This window comes from Parasteatoda tepidariorum, chromosome 4, assembly GCF_043381705.1.
Source record: "Parasteatoda tepidariorum isolate YZ-2023 chromosome 4, CAS_Ptep_4.0, whole genome shotgun sequence".
Taxonomy (NCBI): Eukaryota; Metazoa; Arthropoda; class Arachnida; order Araneae; family Theridiidae; genus Parasteatoda; species Parasteatoda tepidariorum.
Window position 1 is genome coordinate 18,825,571 of NC_092207.1, and position 19,737 is coordinate 18,845,307.

The 19,737-nt window shown below is 31.9% G+C and overlaps 1 protein-coding gene across 1 annotated transcript in view; it reads right to left on the reverse strand.

The window, feature by feature from the left end:
- Positions 1-9,007, reverse strand: part of LOC107444177 (alpha-(1,6)-fucosyltransferase-like) — a 36,781-nt gene extending 27,774 nt beyond the window's left edge. The window contains exons 1-3 of the mRNA XM_071179328.1: positions 8,790-9,007; positions 6,423-6,549; positions 4,444-4,693 (exon numbers count right to left, since the gene is read on the reverse strand). Coding sequence (XP_071035429.1) covers positions 4,444-4,693; positions 6,423-6,549; positions 8,790-9,007 — 595 coding nt within the window. The remainder of the gene's footprint in view (positions 1-4,443; positions 4,694-6,422; positions 6,550-8,789) is intronic.
- Positions 9,008-19,737: the final 10,730 nt, after the last annotated feature.

Below are 19,737 nucleotides of genomic sequence, written 5' to 3' on the forward strand. Positions count from 1 at the left end.
ACTCATTAAAGTAGTAGTAAAATTGCATTAAAGTTGTAGTAACTTTGCACCATACGATGGTCCAAATTACGCATATTATGGTTCAACATTTAACTGAGTTTTATGAGAGAACGCTGCGTCATTGTGACAGCTCCACAGTTAATAAGTTGAAAAAGAATATGCTACAAATATTTAAAAGAAAAACTCTCCACTCCATTTTAGCAGCGAAGCTAGAGCAGTTATTTAGCAGTAATACAGTGTGAATATCGCGCCCAAACATCGTAAGATTAATTAAGTCGTACAGGATTAGATGACTGGGGCACAAGTCTACAGAACAGTACAGAAGAAGTACTATGTCATCTCTATAAAAGAAGTACTACAGAACAGTACAGAAGAGGAACTCTGTCATCGCTATAGAATCGGAATTTCCACCACAACCTATTTAAGTCAATACAAATAAATTATTTAAGAAGCATTATGTGACGAATCACAATTTCATTTTTAAATTTCAAGAGCAAATATTTAAAAAATGTTGTTATTTGTATCAACAACAAAAAATTTGCACCAATTGATGCAAGCGGTTAACATCTTGGTTTTTTTCCCTGAAGAACAGTGATTTAAAACTTCAAATTTTTACACCAATCAGTAAACTCTTTAGAACAATCTATACATTTTTTTTAATCTCTTGAACTTAGTTAATCGATTTAAGTCTGCAGAATTGCAATGATCGGTCTGATTTCTGAACACTGCAATTGGTACAAATTCCATTAGGATTCAAATTGCCAGCCATTTCTAAAAGCTTCGATCGACAAACGTTGAAATTATGCTTTCAGTCTTGAATTATAAAATTTATGAAGGCAGTTTTACTAGGTAAAAATCCTGTAAATAACATAATAAGGAATCCAAACTATTTTCCAGAAGTATAGTTCCGCATTCAGTACCTGTAATATAGAGTTCCAGAGTCCTTGTGAAAAATGAAATAAGAAAAATATTACGCATTAAGGGTTGCTAATTAATATTATTGGAAGGAAAAACCAAAAACACCATCGAAACCTAGTGAATAATTACTAAGAAACACAATCTATCAAAACGGTTTTATTGCCCGAAGAAAAAAAAGAAAGTTGAAAGACTATTATTAGAAAAAACTTACAAATTTCATTAGTCAACGAAACTGAGCTAATCGTCCCACAGCTTTTTATTCTAGATTCAGTTCAAAATGCGTATCTACAAAATTGGACACGGCTCAAAATGCGTATTTATGAAGAAGGACACAGCTCAAAATGCATGTTTACTAAAATGGACACACCTGGAGTAGCGCGTTTAAGAAAATGGATGTAGTTATTTAAAAATGGACATAGTACTTGATTTTGTTTTTTAAACTGCTCTTATGAATACTATTCTATTTTTAAAGAATAAACTTATGAACCCAAATAAATTCGTAATTTTATATCGTCCATTTGTATAAATCACTCGGTGCATTTTATACATCAGTTCCAAACATGCATTAGTTCCAGGGATGAACATTGAAAAGGCGCATTTTTTGCTGTGTCCATTTTCTTAAATATGTATTTTGAGCTAAGTTCATCTTCGTAAAAACGCACTTTGAACTGTGTTGATATTTTTAAATATGCATTTTCACCTTGTGCTGCATCCGTTTTCGTAAACAGGTATTTTGAGCTGTGTCCATTTTCGTTAACACGCATTCTGAGTTTCGTCCATTTTTAAAAACATGCATTATGAGCTGCATCCGTTTTCTTAAACAGGCAATTCGTAACAGGTGTCCATTTTCTTAAATCCCGAAGTGGACTGATCGTAAAAACATGGTTCTCAGTAGAACACCGAAGTCAAACATCACTGGTTGCGGTCAGTAAGCGGGTGGGTGACCACTTTGATCAGTCTCCGTTGGGAAGTATCAGTTCCCGTTAAACTGTTCTACCGTAAAGTGCTCGATTTCGCGCGCCGGTCATTGGGCTGCCAAAGTAGGGGAGCTATCCCCTTAGCAGAGGATCAAAATTGCGATCATCTTCGGATCATCTTGAGGGATGTATTCCCAGACAGTCGTCATTGTGCAGCTCTAGTGCGACGTAAATAAAATTCTTACCAACCATTTTCTTTAATACGCATTTTGAGCTGTATCCAGAATAGAAAGCTCACCGACTCACCGAGGTATTCAGCTTTCATCTCGAATGAATCGACAGAATTTCGATCACTACCAAGTACCCTATAGGAGCAGCAAATTCTATGTATAAACTATGTACTTGATTACGCGACTCCTTTTCTGAAAGAAATACACTTTGCGTTTATTTAATTAACACTAAATTGCCCAAGGAAGTCATTTTAACTTCATTTGTCATTCACTTTGACTTGATTCAGTCATTTTGACAACACGTATTTTGAGCAAAGTCCGTTTTCGTAAACACGCATTTTGAGTTGTGTCCATTTTTTTAAAAATGCCTTTCGAGCTGCGTTCGTTTTCGTAGGCAGGCAATTTGTAACAGGTGACCCGCAAGTTGACTGATCGTAATGATATGATTCTCGGTAGAACACCGAAGTCAAGCATCACTAGCTGCGGTCAGTAAGCGGGTAGGTGACCACTTTGATCAGCCTACGAAGGGACCGAGGGTGTGCGTTATTGGTCCTCGTTAAACTGTTCTACCGTAAAGTGCTCAATTTCGCGCCGGTCGTTGGGCTGCCAAAGTAAGGGAGCTAGATCCAGTGTCAGAGTATAAGATCCAGTCTTTCTATAGCGTTGAAAAAATTAAAATGATTCAGAATTTGAGAGGTTTAAAACAAATCGCTATTCATCAAAATGAAATTTAACAATTAAAAAAAACCCTTAAAAAAGGTTTTGGCAATTTTTAAAAAAAATTTCATTTATTTTTTCTTTACTTTTCTTTTTTTTGTTTTTTTTTTGGTTTTTATTATTATATTTTAACTGATTTGATTTTCGAAAATTAATTAAAGATAGAAAAGTTGAACTAAGAGAAAAGAACTCGCAATAAAATTACAGAAACATAAGATAAAGAGAAAATGGTTAAAGGTCAGCATGGAATAAAAATGGTTGTACGGAAGAAAAAAAACTGATACATGGCCTGTATTTGTTTAAAATCTCAAAGCAAATTAAAGGCAGATTGATTTAAAAAGAGGAAAAGAAAACATGGGTTGAGCACAAAAAACAAGCTAACAGTTCAAAAACAGCAATTGTAAACAATGGGATAAAATAAAAAAAAATAGGTTTCAAGAAACAGTTAGAAAATGAAGAAGTAATTAAGTTGATAAAAGGTTGGTAAAGTTCAGCCAGTAAAAATAGGTTTTATAATGTCAAATTGTTTGTTTATATAATGTTTATTATAATTTATCCTTTGTCAGGACAGAGCATTCCGTGGGTGTTTACCGGTTGTCTTAAATAAGACAGGTGTCTTTCAGAATTTATTAGAAAAAAGTTAAGGTTATTAAAAAAGATAAAATTAAAATACAAGCAGAAATTTTTAGAGAAAGAATTAAGGTAAAAATAATAATTTTTGTCGGTAATTCATGTGATAAGAAAAAACATTTTCTTCCCAGAAGTTTCTGAGTTTAATTCAAAATTTTGTCGACAGAAACTGTTTGTAATATAAACGAGTTAATAAAAGATAAATTATTGAAAATCCCGTTTTGTAACTTGATTTTTAATGATTTTTCTTTTTATTATAAATTCATAACCCTCACGGCTCTATAACGAGAAATTTTAAAATTAAAATCTGGAGCTTTGGGGAAAAATATTAATGTCTGTCACATGAATCAGCTGCAAGAATTTTTTTTCTTTTTAACTGTAACCGTTCTTCTGTTTTAAATTTGTGAAAACTGTCAGTCTAATTTAGAACACATGTATATGCAACGTAGGCAATGGGATACTTGCAAGTGACGTAGTGTGGGTATCTCGATCCTGATTGGTTGTTGAAACGTGACACTTGTTAACGTTAAGAACTGTTTTTTCCATTCTATTTCAAGTAAGCCAATTCCGTCATGTATCAATTCTTTTAAGTGATACATTCTATATTCTTACACAAAGATTCTTTCAAAAAGATTTCAATTCTTTCACTATATATATATTACGTACCTATCTCAAAGCCAGACACGAAGCATAGTCTTTTGGGTATCGGCTATGTTTCTCTTCTTGAAGTGCAAATACCCAATTGAAAAACCCTGATCTTTGCAAACATATATATATATATATATATATATATATATACAAANATATATATAAATTCTCATCAAATGTCGCTAAAAAATCTTCAAAACGTCAGTTTTTGCTTCATGTTCCCGCAATTAGCTACAATTCACGCTATTACTAAGTATAATAGTTTAGTACTCACTCAAATTTTCAATGCAATAAACGCGGTATTAACAAATAGCCATGCAATAGTAAACAATTGTTGTCATAAAAATGAACTAAACAAAAAATTAATGATTTAAAGAAGTTACCGTTCTTGAGGTTCACTGTCGATTCTGCTGTTGTTGAGTGTGAGGGACATGAATCACTCAGTGGTTTGAACAGAGTTTCCCATCCTCCGGGTGCAGCATAATGCCAATGTGAGGAATGCAGTACCAATCTTTTTTTCTCTTTGAACGCTTTGATGAAACACCAGAGGACGTCATGAGCTCCAGATGCAAATCCAGACGGATTGGTTAAATTACACGCCAACACGGGAACAGAACTGCAGTTCTTTGGATTCTGTTAGAACAATAGGCAACTTGTGATGTAGTGAAGTTAACTGTTAACCGTGCTTATAATCAAAACGTAAATATTTGCCACAACTTGATTCCAAATCTAAACAAATATTGGTTGTGAAGTTTGTTTACAACCAATATTTGTTGTGAAGTTTGTTCACAAGCAAGTTCATTACTTAACAGAACCGGTATTGCCCCTTACCTGGTTTCGAATATCAACACAAGTTGAGGCAAATATTTACATAGAAAACGAAACAGTTAAGAAACTCCTTTCATTACGTGTTGTGCATTATCCTTGTGTTACAAGAATTATATTTAAAATAGTTAAGAATTTTTTATTTTATTTCATCATTGCTCTCGCACTTTGGACATGCGCATTCAAATCCATGTAAATAATCATGTCAAGTACAAGGTATTAGGACAAAAATGACAAAAAATACAACTTGGTGTAATCGTAAGTGTTGTCATATCAATCACGCGTGTGCAATCATACCTCTGGGGATACTGATCCAGTCGTTCCCTCGTCTTCTGGATTGGGTTCAAAATTACAAGTCTACGGAGTAGAACATTAGTAATCTTAAACCCAAAATTGGGTCGGTTATATAGCGACGGTTATAAAATAAAATCAAATCACGCGTGTGAGCGTCATTATATCAATCACCCGATCTCGAATCTCAGCGATGACTGGTCGATTCGAGGAGAATTTCGCTCCAGGTTATCACGGGCCACATAAAATATCCTCAGTAGTAGAAAAATCATGGGTTAAAGTCCCCTTGCCATCTGATTAACCGTGGATGGTTTTCCTTCTCGTGTAACGCTAATGCGGGTTAGTCCCATCGAAAAGTCCTACACGAAGGCAAATTTTTCCCGATACTTTATTCAGGAGTTCCCTTGTCTTCTGGATCAGATTCAAAATTGCTAGGCTACGGAGTTAAACACTGATAATCGTAAACTCAAAATTGAATTAGCTGTTCAATGACGGTTATATAATAAAATAAAATCCCGCAAGTAAGAAACTGTGTAGCAAATGTTTACAATCTATTTTAAGAGAATATTATTTTTTTGGGGGGGGGGGTTCCGTCTGACCTGTGCGATTTTTACACTTGTAAATCAATAAGGTTCCCTTTTGTTTTTGATATAAGAAAATAACTTTAATTATTTTTTTAAATTGAAGTTTTTTAATAGAGAGCGTTAGAGGACAATTGCGTAACAGAATTTAATGCAACAGATACAAACTGACAATTCTTTCTATGTAATGCATGCATTAAAACACATAACAGGCAAAATTATTGAGAAACGTATCGTTAAATAGTTGCCTTATTAAATTGTTCAGCCGGTTATTAAAATTAACACAAGGAAATTAGAGTTTGACTTGACAGTTTTACTTAAAACTATAATTTTAAACTTTTTTTTTCTTTTTATTTCCTATGAGCTGCACAATCAGTCTTCCCGATGAGCACACCTAGTGCGTTCTCCAGAAGTGGTATCCACTCTTTCAGGACCACCACAATGGGTGAGATACCGCTGGTCATGCTAATTTGAACGTCTAGTTTCTGCCACACTAGATGGCAGCACAGAGACTCTATTTGGATGCTAAAGTGCACTAAGAAAATTTTAAACCTTATCCATTACATTTGAATACAGAATGATGATAGTGCGAACTTGTGCTACGATTTATTGCGTTACTTTTATCATCAAAATGTTATTAACCAAAATTATATTATGCTTATTACTTGAAGAGTGTGAATCCTATTTCGAACAATTCTTTTCAATTTTCTTGATTCATTTTTCCTCCATTCATTCCAACCGTCTAGATTAGTTAATTTATTAATTTCGAGATCCAAGACCCTGAAACAAATAAGTAATAATTATGAAATAATCATACAGTGTTTTGTATTTCTTCTTCATTGCGCATTACCATCGGATTCTACGCTACTATTTTTATTCTTTTTTTTTAGAAAGAAGTTTGATAAATTTACTTCATTGCAGTTTCTAAGTCAATATTTTATCCGACATTTCACGTGAAAAGATAATAAAAACAAGATTATAAGATATTTATCTTCCAGATATTTTTATGATTGCTCAATCACTAAACATTTAAGAATACTTAACCCCTTGAAGTACGAAGACGTCTGGGAGACGTCATTTGTTTCTTATGTCCAAAACAATAATTGACGTGTCTCAGACGTCTTCAACTTAGAGATGCCAACTTGCTCTGGGCAGCAAATAAATATTTTAAAGTCGTTGTTTATTAATTGTGATTCTTGTTTTAATAAATTCAATTTAGTAGTTTTTTATCCACCACTATTTTTAAACAATTCGTAGGTTTATATAATTCACCACCTTTTCAGGTATGTCATACTATACCTTTTAAAAAGTAAGCAAAAATAGTCAAATATTTGCAAAATTTAGTTTGTAGTTATTTACCGTTTTTTTTAAAATTATTTTGGCGTGCCCAAAGCAGTTGGCATCTCTGTCAACATTCCGTTGCGATTTGATGTTTACTGTGCAATCAAAGATCATTTCTATATCAAGAAATGATATCTCAAGGGGTTAATAATAAAGAGAGCTGCAAAGCAGTTACAATAGCATTTCAACTAGTCGTTACGATAGTCTATACTGATTTATATCAGCCTCGAATTTAATTGATTTCAAAACTTGGGATATCTTCCTAAACCCATTATGACCAAGTCCCCATTTCTCAAATTATATTTTATTTACCGCTATGTACAATGTTAACAAACTATCAAAATCCAAAATTATACAAGATTAAAAATAAAAAGTATTCTTACAATTGTATGGCAAATCTAAATCTTTTTTAACTTCATTATTAGTAAGTGAATAAGTATAAACTATTGGGATATAAATAAATCTTTTATTGGCAGAAAATTTTTCTTGAGGATTTTTATAACAGCATATTTTTCAAATATTATCATTTATAAAAGGTTTATCTCTATTGTTACTGTATTATTAGCCAAAAAAAAAGTTCTTCTTGAAGTATTAACAACTGCAATAGTTTTAAAAGAAAATTCTCTCAATAGAAAGGGCTTAAGTAAATAGCATTTTCAAACTTTTTCGTACATAAATTCGGTAATTATCCATTTTGGGGGCTGTAAATACCTGTTACCATGGTATTAGGTACCATACTAGGTTATTAAGTACCTGTTACTACAGTTAAATTACAATGGGATGCCTGCAAGTGACGTAGTGTGGGTTTTCAATCCTGATTGGTTGTTGAAACGGGACATTTGTTTATGCTAGCAACTGTTCCTTCCATTCAATTTCGAGAAAGCCAAGCCGTTCAAGTATCCATCCTCCTAAGTGACACATTCTATATTCCTACACAGAAATTCTTTCACAAATATTTCAATTCTTTTTCACTTTATATTTACACAAAGACTTAACACAAAGACAGGCACGAAGCCACGTGGAACATAAACAAATTATTTATGCATCGAAGTTGCCAGGTTCACAAGACAAAAATATATCACGGTTACAATAAAATATATAAATAAATAATAAATCTAAGTTAAGTAAAAGAAGAAAGAGTTATATTTCAACTAATTCGATGCGCGATACGTCTCTGTAGTTAATAAACTTATCGTTTGTTAACATTCTAACTAATGTAGAGAAACTTAGCTAAACTTTAATCCGCCATTTTGCTGATACAGATTAGCTGGCCCCATGAAGCCATGTAGAAAATAAACAAGCTAATTATGCACCGATGATGCCAGGTACACGAAGCAAATGTATATGACGATTGCAATAAAATACATCAAAAAATAATCAATTTAAGTAACGTAAAGAACATAGACGAGAGAGAATTATATTTCAACAAATTCGATGTACAAATTCGACATTATATTTAATTAACTTATCGTGAATTAGCATTCTAACTTATGTAAGGAAACTTAGCTAAACTTTAATCCGCCATTTTGCTGATAAAGAGTAGCTGGTGCATACGTCATAGGTCACATGTGTATGTGCATGGGAGGTCTTCTTGAAGTGCAAGTTGCAAATTATTAAATTATGCATACTAATTATAAATTCTTACTAAATTATATGAGATACCAAATTCAAGAGAAGAGACACAGCATTACCTAGCATATTCAGATCCATGTGCAATCATGAGGTGAAGAGAATTTTCATATTTCTCTTGAATGTCAGATTCCATGGAAACATTGAGGAGGAGTCGTTGAATTAGGCGAATCTGACTCCTCAAGAACAACCACTGATCCTTCACCGTGTTCGAAATGTGTCTCCTATTCTGTTCCACAAGAGATGACGGTCTGCGTCTAGCGCAACCTGCTGCTCTCATGGAATGCAGAAAACAACTTATTTTAATTCGATATAAATGCACTCTCTTTGTAAATAATTAAGAATTACACAATACACTGATGTCCAAAATTAAGAGAATATTCGTATTTTGTCATCTATCGCCTGAACTACGACAAGATAAATTTTAATGAAATTTGGTTCTGTTTCAAGGGTATTCTAGCGGAGAGTGATAGGACTCCGATATCTATCCTCAAATATTTGCGAAATTAACCATTATAAATCCTGGTTGGCAGGGCGCTGGGCTCATGTTCGTGTGAACATGAGTTCAAATTCATCCGGCTGAAAACTCCCCGTGTAGTAAATGGTGACTGATGCACGTTAAATCTGTCGGGTCACAAAGTCCTTCAAGCTCCTTCAACAAAGTATACCTCTGGGGTTCTGAATTGAATATTGATCGTTCTCTGGTTCTGGTCAAAATTACGATCTGTGGATGTATGTGCGCCAGTCACCATTTACTACACGAGGAGTCTTTGGCCGACTGGATTCAAACTCCGGTTCTCGTGAATCTGAATCCAGCGCCCTGCCAACCAGGCTATCCTAGAGCTCATGAGATAGAGCATTCGCCTTCCAATGAGGTGAACCGGGTTCGAATCCCATTCGATACGAATTCCACATCCAGCGTGCACCGGCCACAGTGCTGATGTGAAATATCCTCAGTGGTAGACGAATCATGGGTTAGAGTCCCCTTGTCGTCAGGTTAACCGTGGGAGGCTCTCGTGGTCTTCCTATCCATGTAGCACAAATGCGGGTTATTTCAATCAAAAAGTCCTCCGCGAAGGCAACATTTCTCCCAATACTCGATCCAGGAGTTCCCTTGTCTTTTGGATTGGGTGCAAAATTACAAGGCTACTGAGTTGAACATTAGGAGTTGTAAACGCATTAAATTGGGTCAGCTGTTCATCGATGTTTATAAAATAATTAAAAAAATCTGGCTATCATGGTCCAACGTAAATTATAATGCGGAGTAGTGGGATTATTCTTATGACAAAAATTAAATAAAGTACAAAATAGTAATCTCTTTCAAAAAGAAAAAAAAAAGAAATGAATATTTATGCATGATACATATGCTGCTTAATATGAAAAACGGAAGGATAATGCTTTTGTAATACGAAGAACAAATCAGGAAATAAATAAGAAATGACAACACTTTCGATAATATGAAATAGTTGAACTCTTTGTATGCAATATTAAAGTCACCAGTTTATCAATCAGTTTATTCTTAAATTTCGTACTTATACGTACCATCCCGCATGCTCAAGTGCGTGTTTAGCGTAAGCTCTGTCTGAACTTAAATTGTTCTTATTCTGAAGTAACAACGCAGAACCTACTTACGGGATGCTTAATTGTTAGATTGTAAGGTATAATTCTGATTTACTTCACTTGTATAAGTCAACTAATTTACTGAATTATTTTGCCCCTCGCAATCCCAAGTCAAAATTTTCAATGGTTTTCCATTGATGGTCCAACATAATCGTAATGGTAACCATCAATAATTCCACCATGAACCATTGTATTTTTTGATGGTAACCAACATAAGTTATCATAACCCAAATGTATGAAATCGGACTGATTTATGATGGTCCAATATAAGAATAGCAACTTGTTTTGATGGTTTGTTCATGCTGAACCATTAGAAATTTCTACCATAGTTTCTTAGAAATCAAATGTAGGAATACTCATGAACCACCATCACTCCAATGTAGGAATTCGGACTGATTTATGATGGGCTAGCATAAAAAACAAAAACAAATTGTGTTGATGGTATATTCCTATTGAGCCACCAAGAATTATTATTAAACCATCATGGAAATGCATTGTTGTATCATTATGGACCATCACGAATTACTATCATAATATCTTAGAAATCAAATGCTTGAGCGATCATGAACCACCATCACCCCAATGTAGGAATTTGGACTGATTTGTGATGGTCTAACATTAGAAAAAAACTAAATTGTTTTGATGGTATATTCCTGAAAACCAACAAGAATTCTTACTAAACCATCATAGATTGTTGGTCCATGAGAATCAAACTTCTCCTGATGGTTAACCCTCATAGTATTTAAGTAGCATTTTCCATCATGTAATGATGGCAGTTTGTTGGAATATCAAAAAGGATGAACCCATAATGAAAAATGTTGGATGATGGCGACCATCAAATGATGTTGGACCATCACAAATGGCACTGAAACCAAAATAAACCATCAAATTTGTGGATGGGACCATCAAGAATTTTGGTTTCGGATTACGAAAAAGCTTTGGGTGATATATAAAAAAAATATTACAATATGTGCTATGAAAAAAAAATCATGCAATTTCCTTTTAAAAATTTTCGACAATAGAAAAAGAGGGGGAAAATATTTCATACCTGAAGATAATTTCTGTGGATGATCCCTGTAAAAGATAAACTAATAATTGAAAAAGTTCATATTTATATTGTTATGCACATTTGATTGTCAACGGCATTTCTAAAATATTTTCAGTACCTAAAATCGCTTACACTAAAACAAAAAGATGTTAGGCCTCATTATTACTCCTGTTATAATTTATTTATATAAGAAAAGCCCACAATTAAAAAAGTGTATTCTTATAGGAAACGTACCTTTATTTCAAAGTGGAAAATCGCAATGGATTAAACGGAGAGGATTATAAAATCATCTAAAATTAACATTGCTATAAAAGAGAGTACTATTTCAAAACTACTCTCTTACCAATAATATAACTAAAACTAAATAAATTTTTTAAGCATATTTCGCTACTTAACTAGTTACAGGATGTCATCAGATAATTATAATCCTAGTAAAAAAATAAAAAGAAGCAACTACACTCATCGAGAGTTGCAAGTTTGTATTCAAATAAGGGGAAAGTAAAATGCTAAAATATCTAAACTTCACTCTTTGTAAATAGAATAGGTGTAGCAAGGTAACGCAATTTCTGCACTTTCTACATTTTTCCTTTTTCCATTATCATAGTATCAGTAAATCCTGATCTCCCAAACGACTGTATATTTCAGTAAGAAGCTGGAATATACTGGCTTGGGGAAAAAAAGCAAGATTTATGGAAACCATGGTAACGGAGAGAGGAAAGCTGTGGAGAATAGGAAAATCGGGTACATTGAGACGCCAAATTGCCCTTTAGACGTCGAGAAGGACAACGATTTGTTTGCCTTCTGCTAGAATATATGTCATATCTTCCGCTATATCATCTTAAAATAATTTCATCATTAAATTATTAGGTAGAACTAAATTATTAGTTAATTTGGGTCCGACTTTAGAATCATTAGGTTTGATATTTATTGTCAGTACGCAAAATCCAATAATTAAAACAAAATATATTTTGTGGATGTCTTTAATTACCCTAACTTTAAATTTAACCTGTTTCATTTATTTTGGTTTATTTATAGATAAAAGTTATAAAACAGTTATTATAAAATGAAATAATAAAATGGAAATTTTGATCACCTGATAAAGTTGACTGCTTGATCGTTATCACCGCCATTTCGCCATATCGAATACAGTGAAAATGTGCTTAGTTCCAATTTCGAATAGATGAAAAAGGCGATTAATGTGCAGGCCAGGATGATTATAATCAGGCATACCTGATAAGAAATTGAAATCTTTTTGCAATCAACAATAGGAAATTTAGAACAAATAAAAAGAGGGAAATCATAATAACGTAACAATAGGAGCAAAAAAATTATGAAAAATTTACATATTGACTGCCAGTCAATATGTAAAATATCATTACATATTGACTTACATACTGACTTACATATTGTTGTTGTCGGCCAGAGGGGGTGAGTTTTTTCATGTTTTCCAGTGGCGCCATCTATGGCTAAGTACTGCATTCAACTTCTGCCACAAACGTTTAAAGGGCAGACTCATTCCTACATCCATTCATTCATCCACAGATCGTAATTTTGATCTGAACCAGAGAATGATCAATCTCCAATTCAAAATCCCCAGTGTTAAATACGATGATCTCGGGATTTCCAATCAGTACAAACCCCTTTAACATAATATATTTAATAACAAAAGCATGGAAGATGTTCACGATACAGTGTTATAGAGGAAACTGATTACAATGATTTTACATTACTGCGCAGAGCACCATCTGTTGAGTTTTAGAAATTATTATTATTAACATTGAGAAATATTATTAACACCCAGAGGTATAGCTTGTTATGGGAGCATGGAAGACTTTGTGACTCGACAGATTTAACGTGCACCAGTCGCCATTTACTATACGAGTTACCCGGTGTAATCGAACACCCGCAACCTAGAATAATACACCGGCCCAGGAAAAGAAACTAATTTTTTTATCACTCAATCCTATTTTTTATGGCTCTCAGTTTGAAGCCCATTGAGAAAGTTAAGTTTTGCGTTTAGTTCTGCGTTAAGTTTTGCGTAAGATAAGTTTTACGTTTTTTACCCCTTTTACGCAAAACTTATGCGTTTTAACCCTTAAGTAACGCGCAACAGTTTACTCGTCAGTTCAATTAGAAATCTTTTTACTTCAACTAATAGATTTTATATACAAAATACAAAGTATATAAATATTTTTCACGTTTTTTAAAGTTATAAAAATAGATTTAAAATAATTAAAAATGAATACAGAAATCACTCACTTTCATAATGTTAAATTCCGTATATAGATTTCAACTGTTCAAATTCTCTCCGAGCATTCTAATAACAGCAGAAATACATTATGATTCTAAAATAGAATGTTGGACTTATTTCGATAACGGAAGCCTTTTGTGTTAGTCTACAATGTGCATTAAATGAAATCGGAGTACGATGCGATTGCTGAAAAAAAATTTAATGTTCCATTTTCTGATATAAAATAAATTTCATTGAATAAAACTCTCAAAATGGGTTACAAATAAATAAATAAAAGTAAATATCTTTTTTGTTGGTGCTAACATATTTACACAGGAAAAAAGATTGAATAGTTTCATTACTTGTAAAGAAATTATATGATTTTATCAATTTTTTTAAATGAATTTTAATAGCCTGCTTTTTGTAAATTAATATATAAGCATCGGACTTAGGATAGAAACTGTATTTGCATCGGTTGTAAATTAATTTTTCTGAAAGAAATTTTGATTAAAATAATAGATGATTTTGGGTTTGTTATAAAATTGATTTTTGTTTTTATTCAAAAAATTAAGATTGATTTTTTTTTCATTTGCCCGGAAGGGGATTTTTACCCCTTTTTAATTGATTCATTTACGTTTCCTTAACACAGGTGCAGTAAGGAGAATAAATAGATTTATTAATACTTTTGTTCCATGACGTTATTTAATATTTTTTCTTATACGTAATTTTCGTTTGCTCTAATGCTTGCATTTTTCACAAACTAAGTGCCAATCTTAATAGTTCGAAACTTCTTATTGAGTTAGGAAATCGAACACAAAAACGTACTTTCTCTGAATAAACCTACCTTTTTTATTCAATGGGAATTAAATTGTAAAATTTGACTATCACCCTTTTTTAGCGCACTGTACAATTAAATGATAGTTCTGATTAATTAGGAAATCTTCGAGTTCTTTAAAATGAGAAAATAAAATATTCAGAGTTCTTTTCCACAAAAAGAAGCAGTTTCAAACCGACGTTGCATGGTATATATTGCTCCATTGTGGATATATATTATTCATTTTCAAATAGGTATAGCATAGAAACTTTTTTGATGGTATGAAACAATTTCGGTATTCGAAATGAAACATTGAATAGAGAATTCACAATAAGTCTGATTAAATTCATAATTTTGTCGTCTTAGCATAACAAGTTGCTTTCCATTAAATAATTAATTTTTTTTATTTATTTCCAAATTTATTGGACAGTAGTTACAGCACAATAAGGAAAGCGAAACACAATAAAAGATGGTAAACATAACGAGTCAATTGATTCAAAAGGTCTCGGGCTTCCCAATATCGCTCGGCTAGAGAAGACTTGCGCAAAGCAGGACAGTGCATAATATGGGAGGCATCCATTTCCTCCTCAAGGTTACAAAGTGTGCAGATGGGAGAAGGAGCAATGTTAATTCTGCTGAGGTGTTTAAGAAGACAGACGTGTCCAGTGGCCAGGCGGAATTCTGCCACGTTATGACCCAATATAGGATTTTGGGACTAAATCCCTCCAAGGTTCATCGGACACTCTTTTGGTCAGGTCCGCGAGGGAATGGTCTTTTATGCAATTTGTCACCATTTTCTTGATGGAACAAAATGGTATTACGCGAGAAGAAATTTCAATAATTGAGGTGCCCTTGTTGGCCAAAAGATCTTCACTCTCGTTTCCCACAATTCCGCAGTGGGAGGGTATCCACTGAAGGACAATGTTCTTCCTGTGTGACTCAAGGCTTCGAAGGAGTCGTCGGCAGTCCATGACTTCAAGGGTTTTTGGGATCGTCAGAGGAATTGATGGCTTGAAGTGTTGCCATAGAGTCACAAAAAATAACTGCTTTTGTAAACTGGTCGAGGTGACAGTGAATTTGAGACAGAGCAGCTCGGATGGAGGTAAATAATTAATATTTTTCATTATATTTCCTATGAAATTTATCAAAAAAATGTCGCCAGAATGAAAAAAAAGTCTGAAACTACTGAAATAATCTGGTATGGGCAAAGAAATATTTAAATAACAGATTTTGTAAGTGTCAAAACTTTTTCCTAAACAGCAACTTAACTTTCTTTATAACGTATATTTAAAAAATGATTGAAAATAAAAATACTGAAAATATAAGAATAAGAAAGAATTTGAACAACCTAGTTAAAATAAGCATTTCAAAAGTTTTGTTGTATAATTTCTCCCAAGCAAACATATTTGTACAGTTTTTTTTAATCAATTTATTCATCAAGTATTTAAAATTGTAATTCTCTTTTTAATTGAATTTTAACTTATACACGATTAAATGTTTTATGTTATCTCATACGTTTCACCGATTTATAATATCTTGTAATCCGTGAAATGTATATTTGTTGTATAATATGCTTAAAATTGATCGGGAAAACATTATATTATAATTATTACACTCCCTACCACCAAGGCATTCTTTAGAATGATTAATAAAAAAAAATCGGAAGTAATCTATGCAACTAATAAGGAAAGTGTATAATTCTCATATTATATTTTGCCTGATGATCATAAGACTTTCTATAAATTGCTTCTAAACATCAAAAAAGCAAAAAAAATAATTAACAGGTTTCATATTTTGGTATAGAAGTGCTCGTCATTTTATAGAATGCTGACAATTTATGCTATTAACGGTAACTTTAACAGTTCTCATGCTTGAATTTTATTTTTATTTTTTTCAATTTAATTGTTATAATAACTTGTAACATAAGTATGTTTTGTTGAATTTAAGGTTTCCTCTACAATGTGTATTCACGGATAGATACTTAATATTATTTTCCATTATTTAGAAACTATAAAAGCACAGTTATTGTTAAAGATGTAACAATGTTCAGTATTGTTTAAAACAGGCAATATACATTATAGTTAATTTTTCGTGCCATTTGCAAGGTTGCCTTGGTTAAGTTAACTTGAATTTAACATACGAGATTTTGCAAAGCGATTGTTTCAGTCATGAAACGCTTTAGAAGTATTCGTCGTTTTCTAGCATCTTTATTTTGCTGCTGTCGACGAGATTATGATGAAGAGGATTGGGCCAGGTGGTCATTGATGGACAATGAATGGTTCCCAATGGACATTGATGAAATCCATACTCACTAGAAGATGTGGGTCTAGATTTAGGAGTTCAAGGGGAGATTATAGAGCTATCAGTAACAAAACTTTACTAATTGACTTGCTTCAGTTTTATTATGGTATTCCGATGGATTTGGTGGATTCGACGAGATTATGATGAAGAGGATTGGGTCAGGTGGTCATTGATAGACAATGAATGGTTCCCAATGGACATTGATGAAATCCATTCTCACTCGAAGATGTGGGTCTAGATTTATTGAGTTCAAAGAGAGATTATAGAGCTATCAGTAACAAAACCTTACTAATTGACTTGCTTCAGTTTTATTATGGTATTCCGGTGGATTTGATCTAAATTTTGTTTCGCAATTAATAATGAGAATAATTGCTTCACAGTCTGACTGCATATGAGTGCGCTATTTTCAAGGTTTTGGTTACAGCGAAGTAAAGAAAAAAATGATAATCTGCTGTGACTGGAAATTTACCAATTTTTGTTTGGGAGTTTTGCAGCTTGTGGGACTGCAGACGAGTTTTGTGCAATTGAATATACGATGGTTGCTGAATTTACAAAGAAAAAAAAGACTAGAAAAATGGCGTTCGCCAGCGGAAGTAAAAGTAATGCAGATGATTTTTTAGATTATGAAAATGTGAACATATACAAAGTCTAACATTTAACTTTTTTCATTTGTCTGAGATAATTTGGGATGATGATAAATTAAATATTTTTTACACATAAAAAGATTAAAATTTCAACTTATCCTGTGTATCATGTTTTGTTTTAGTTCCTTGTATTTATTAATGAAATAAAAAAAAAATGCGATTTTTTTTTTTTTTTTTTTTTTTTTCCCTTCAAAAAAATTGGTAAAGGAAGCGTTTAAAAAACAAAAGTTTTTCAGATGATTTAAAATGTAAAGTTATTAACAATTCTTTGACGATCACTTATTATATTCCTAATTATATATTAATAGTTAATTCACTGAACTTTATGCATTAATAAATCTAATAATATAGAATCACAAATGTTATGAAACTGTATTTTAATATTTATCAATTTTATATCATTGTATTTTATATTATATCCAATCATTCAGTAAAAAGGATTTTTTGTTTTTAATTGTGTCAATTCTGTTTGAAAAAGTGGGAATATTTTATGATAGCTGTTGTTATTCACTAATAGATTATTATTATTATTTACTACTACAACACTATTAGATTATGTAACTATAACACTATTAAATTATTCGATTCACAATTAGATTACCTTATAACTGATAGTCATATCCAGTTCTCATTAACATCAGTGAAGTTTCTGTGTAAGTTATTTGTACATTTTTATTTTAATATCAACAGTGAAGTAGTAAAAGCAGAGTAGAGATATTTTCATAAATCTTGAAGTTAATTATACATTAATATGTGTTCTTTGATTTTATATTTTTACCGTCTTTAACCATTAGACAAGACAAATAATTTCAATTCAAGAAAAGAGTAATTTTGAACAATCAAGTCTTTTAATCGGGGCTGATCAGTCCCCTACATTTAGAAAACGCACTTGAGTTATTTGATGCCCAGAATTATTTTAATTTTCTACTGCGAATTTATTACATATTTTATTAAAAAAAAATAATGAGAGATGACAAATATAATTTATATAACATGGAAAATGTAACTTACTGCAAATAATTTCACGGAAATATTTTTTATATCAAAAATGTAGAAAGAATTTAGAATTCAATTAAAAAGGAAAAAGAAAACTAAATTTATGATTATTTACTATAATCATACATTTAATTTTATTTATTCTTTTATTTTGATTTTTATTAATTTGTATTTAATTTTAATCAATGTTTCTTTTTCAAATGCAAATTACGTTGTATGAACACTTTTGTTTGATTACGTTTAAGGAAATTGAAACACTTTCTCTAATTAACGCTTCTCATTTTGTCCTTTTATTTTTTAATTTTTTTATGGAGATGGAAGTATGGTTTTTTATTTCCTATAATATTTATCACAACCGCCACTAGAATTTGCGGATGCCCTGTGCAAAACTGAGCCCTTAAATATCCACTTTCTACATTTATTAGACAACCCCAATTATTTTTGTCAAAGAAACTATCCGTTTAAAATTTATTTTGCCTACATTATTAAATTAAAAGAATTTTAGTGAAAACATTCAAAGGAATTCGATGTTCTGTCTTAAATTAAAGCAATAAAATAGTTTATAAAAAAAAGCAGATATAACAAAAAATAATTTAAACTGACATTGATCACCAATGCAAAACTGAACTCATTTACAAAACTGAAACGCGGATGTCAGTACGATTAAAAACGTGAGTAGTCAATTAGTAATTCCCAATATAATTTTTTTACAAATATTTGTTGCTTTTTTCGGTGATTTCACGTTATTAGATTAGATAAAAACACATTTTTAGAAGTCCAAGTCATCAAAATAAAGATTAACTATTTTCAAAATTATTCGTCACCGAAAATGATACTATTGCTTGTCCTGGACCAACTCAAATTTGCAAAAATTTGCCGTAGTCACGCAAGTTCCTCCATAATTTTGAATTTATAACTTAATTTTTTATTTTATATTTAAAAATACTGTTAATTTAACTAAGAGCCTTATTAAATTTGTCTTCAAATTTTAGAAATAGATTACATGTGCAATATTTTTTTTCTTTTACTTTTATATCATCTATTAATTTGAACCCTCTGAACCCTCAAAGGTGAAAATTTGTATGTTTAAATCATCTAAAAAAATTTATCTTTTCAATATTTTATTTTTCTAATTTTATGTTTTCATTTCAAAGAAGAAGAAAAAAAAAATTGTGCTGGACCTCTAGAAACATGATAATTATTTTTCGATTGATTCTATACATTATTTTCAAGGTCAATGTTTATCGCTTTCACTCCATCTTTGAAAACGTATATAAAATTTAAAATGAGCTCACCTTCTTCCAATGATGCTGCCATCTAGTGACAACAAGGAGAAAAAGTTTTCCACTATTCCATT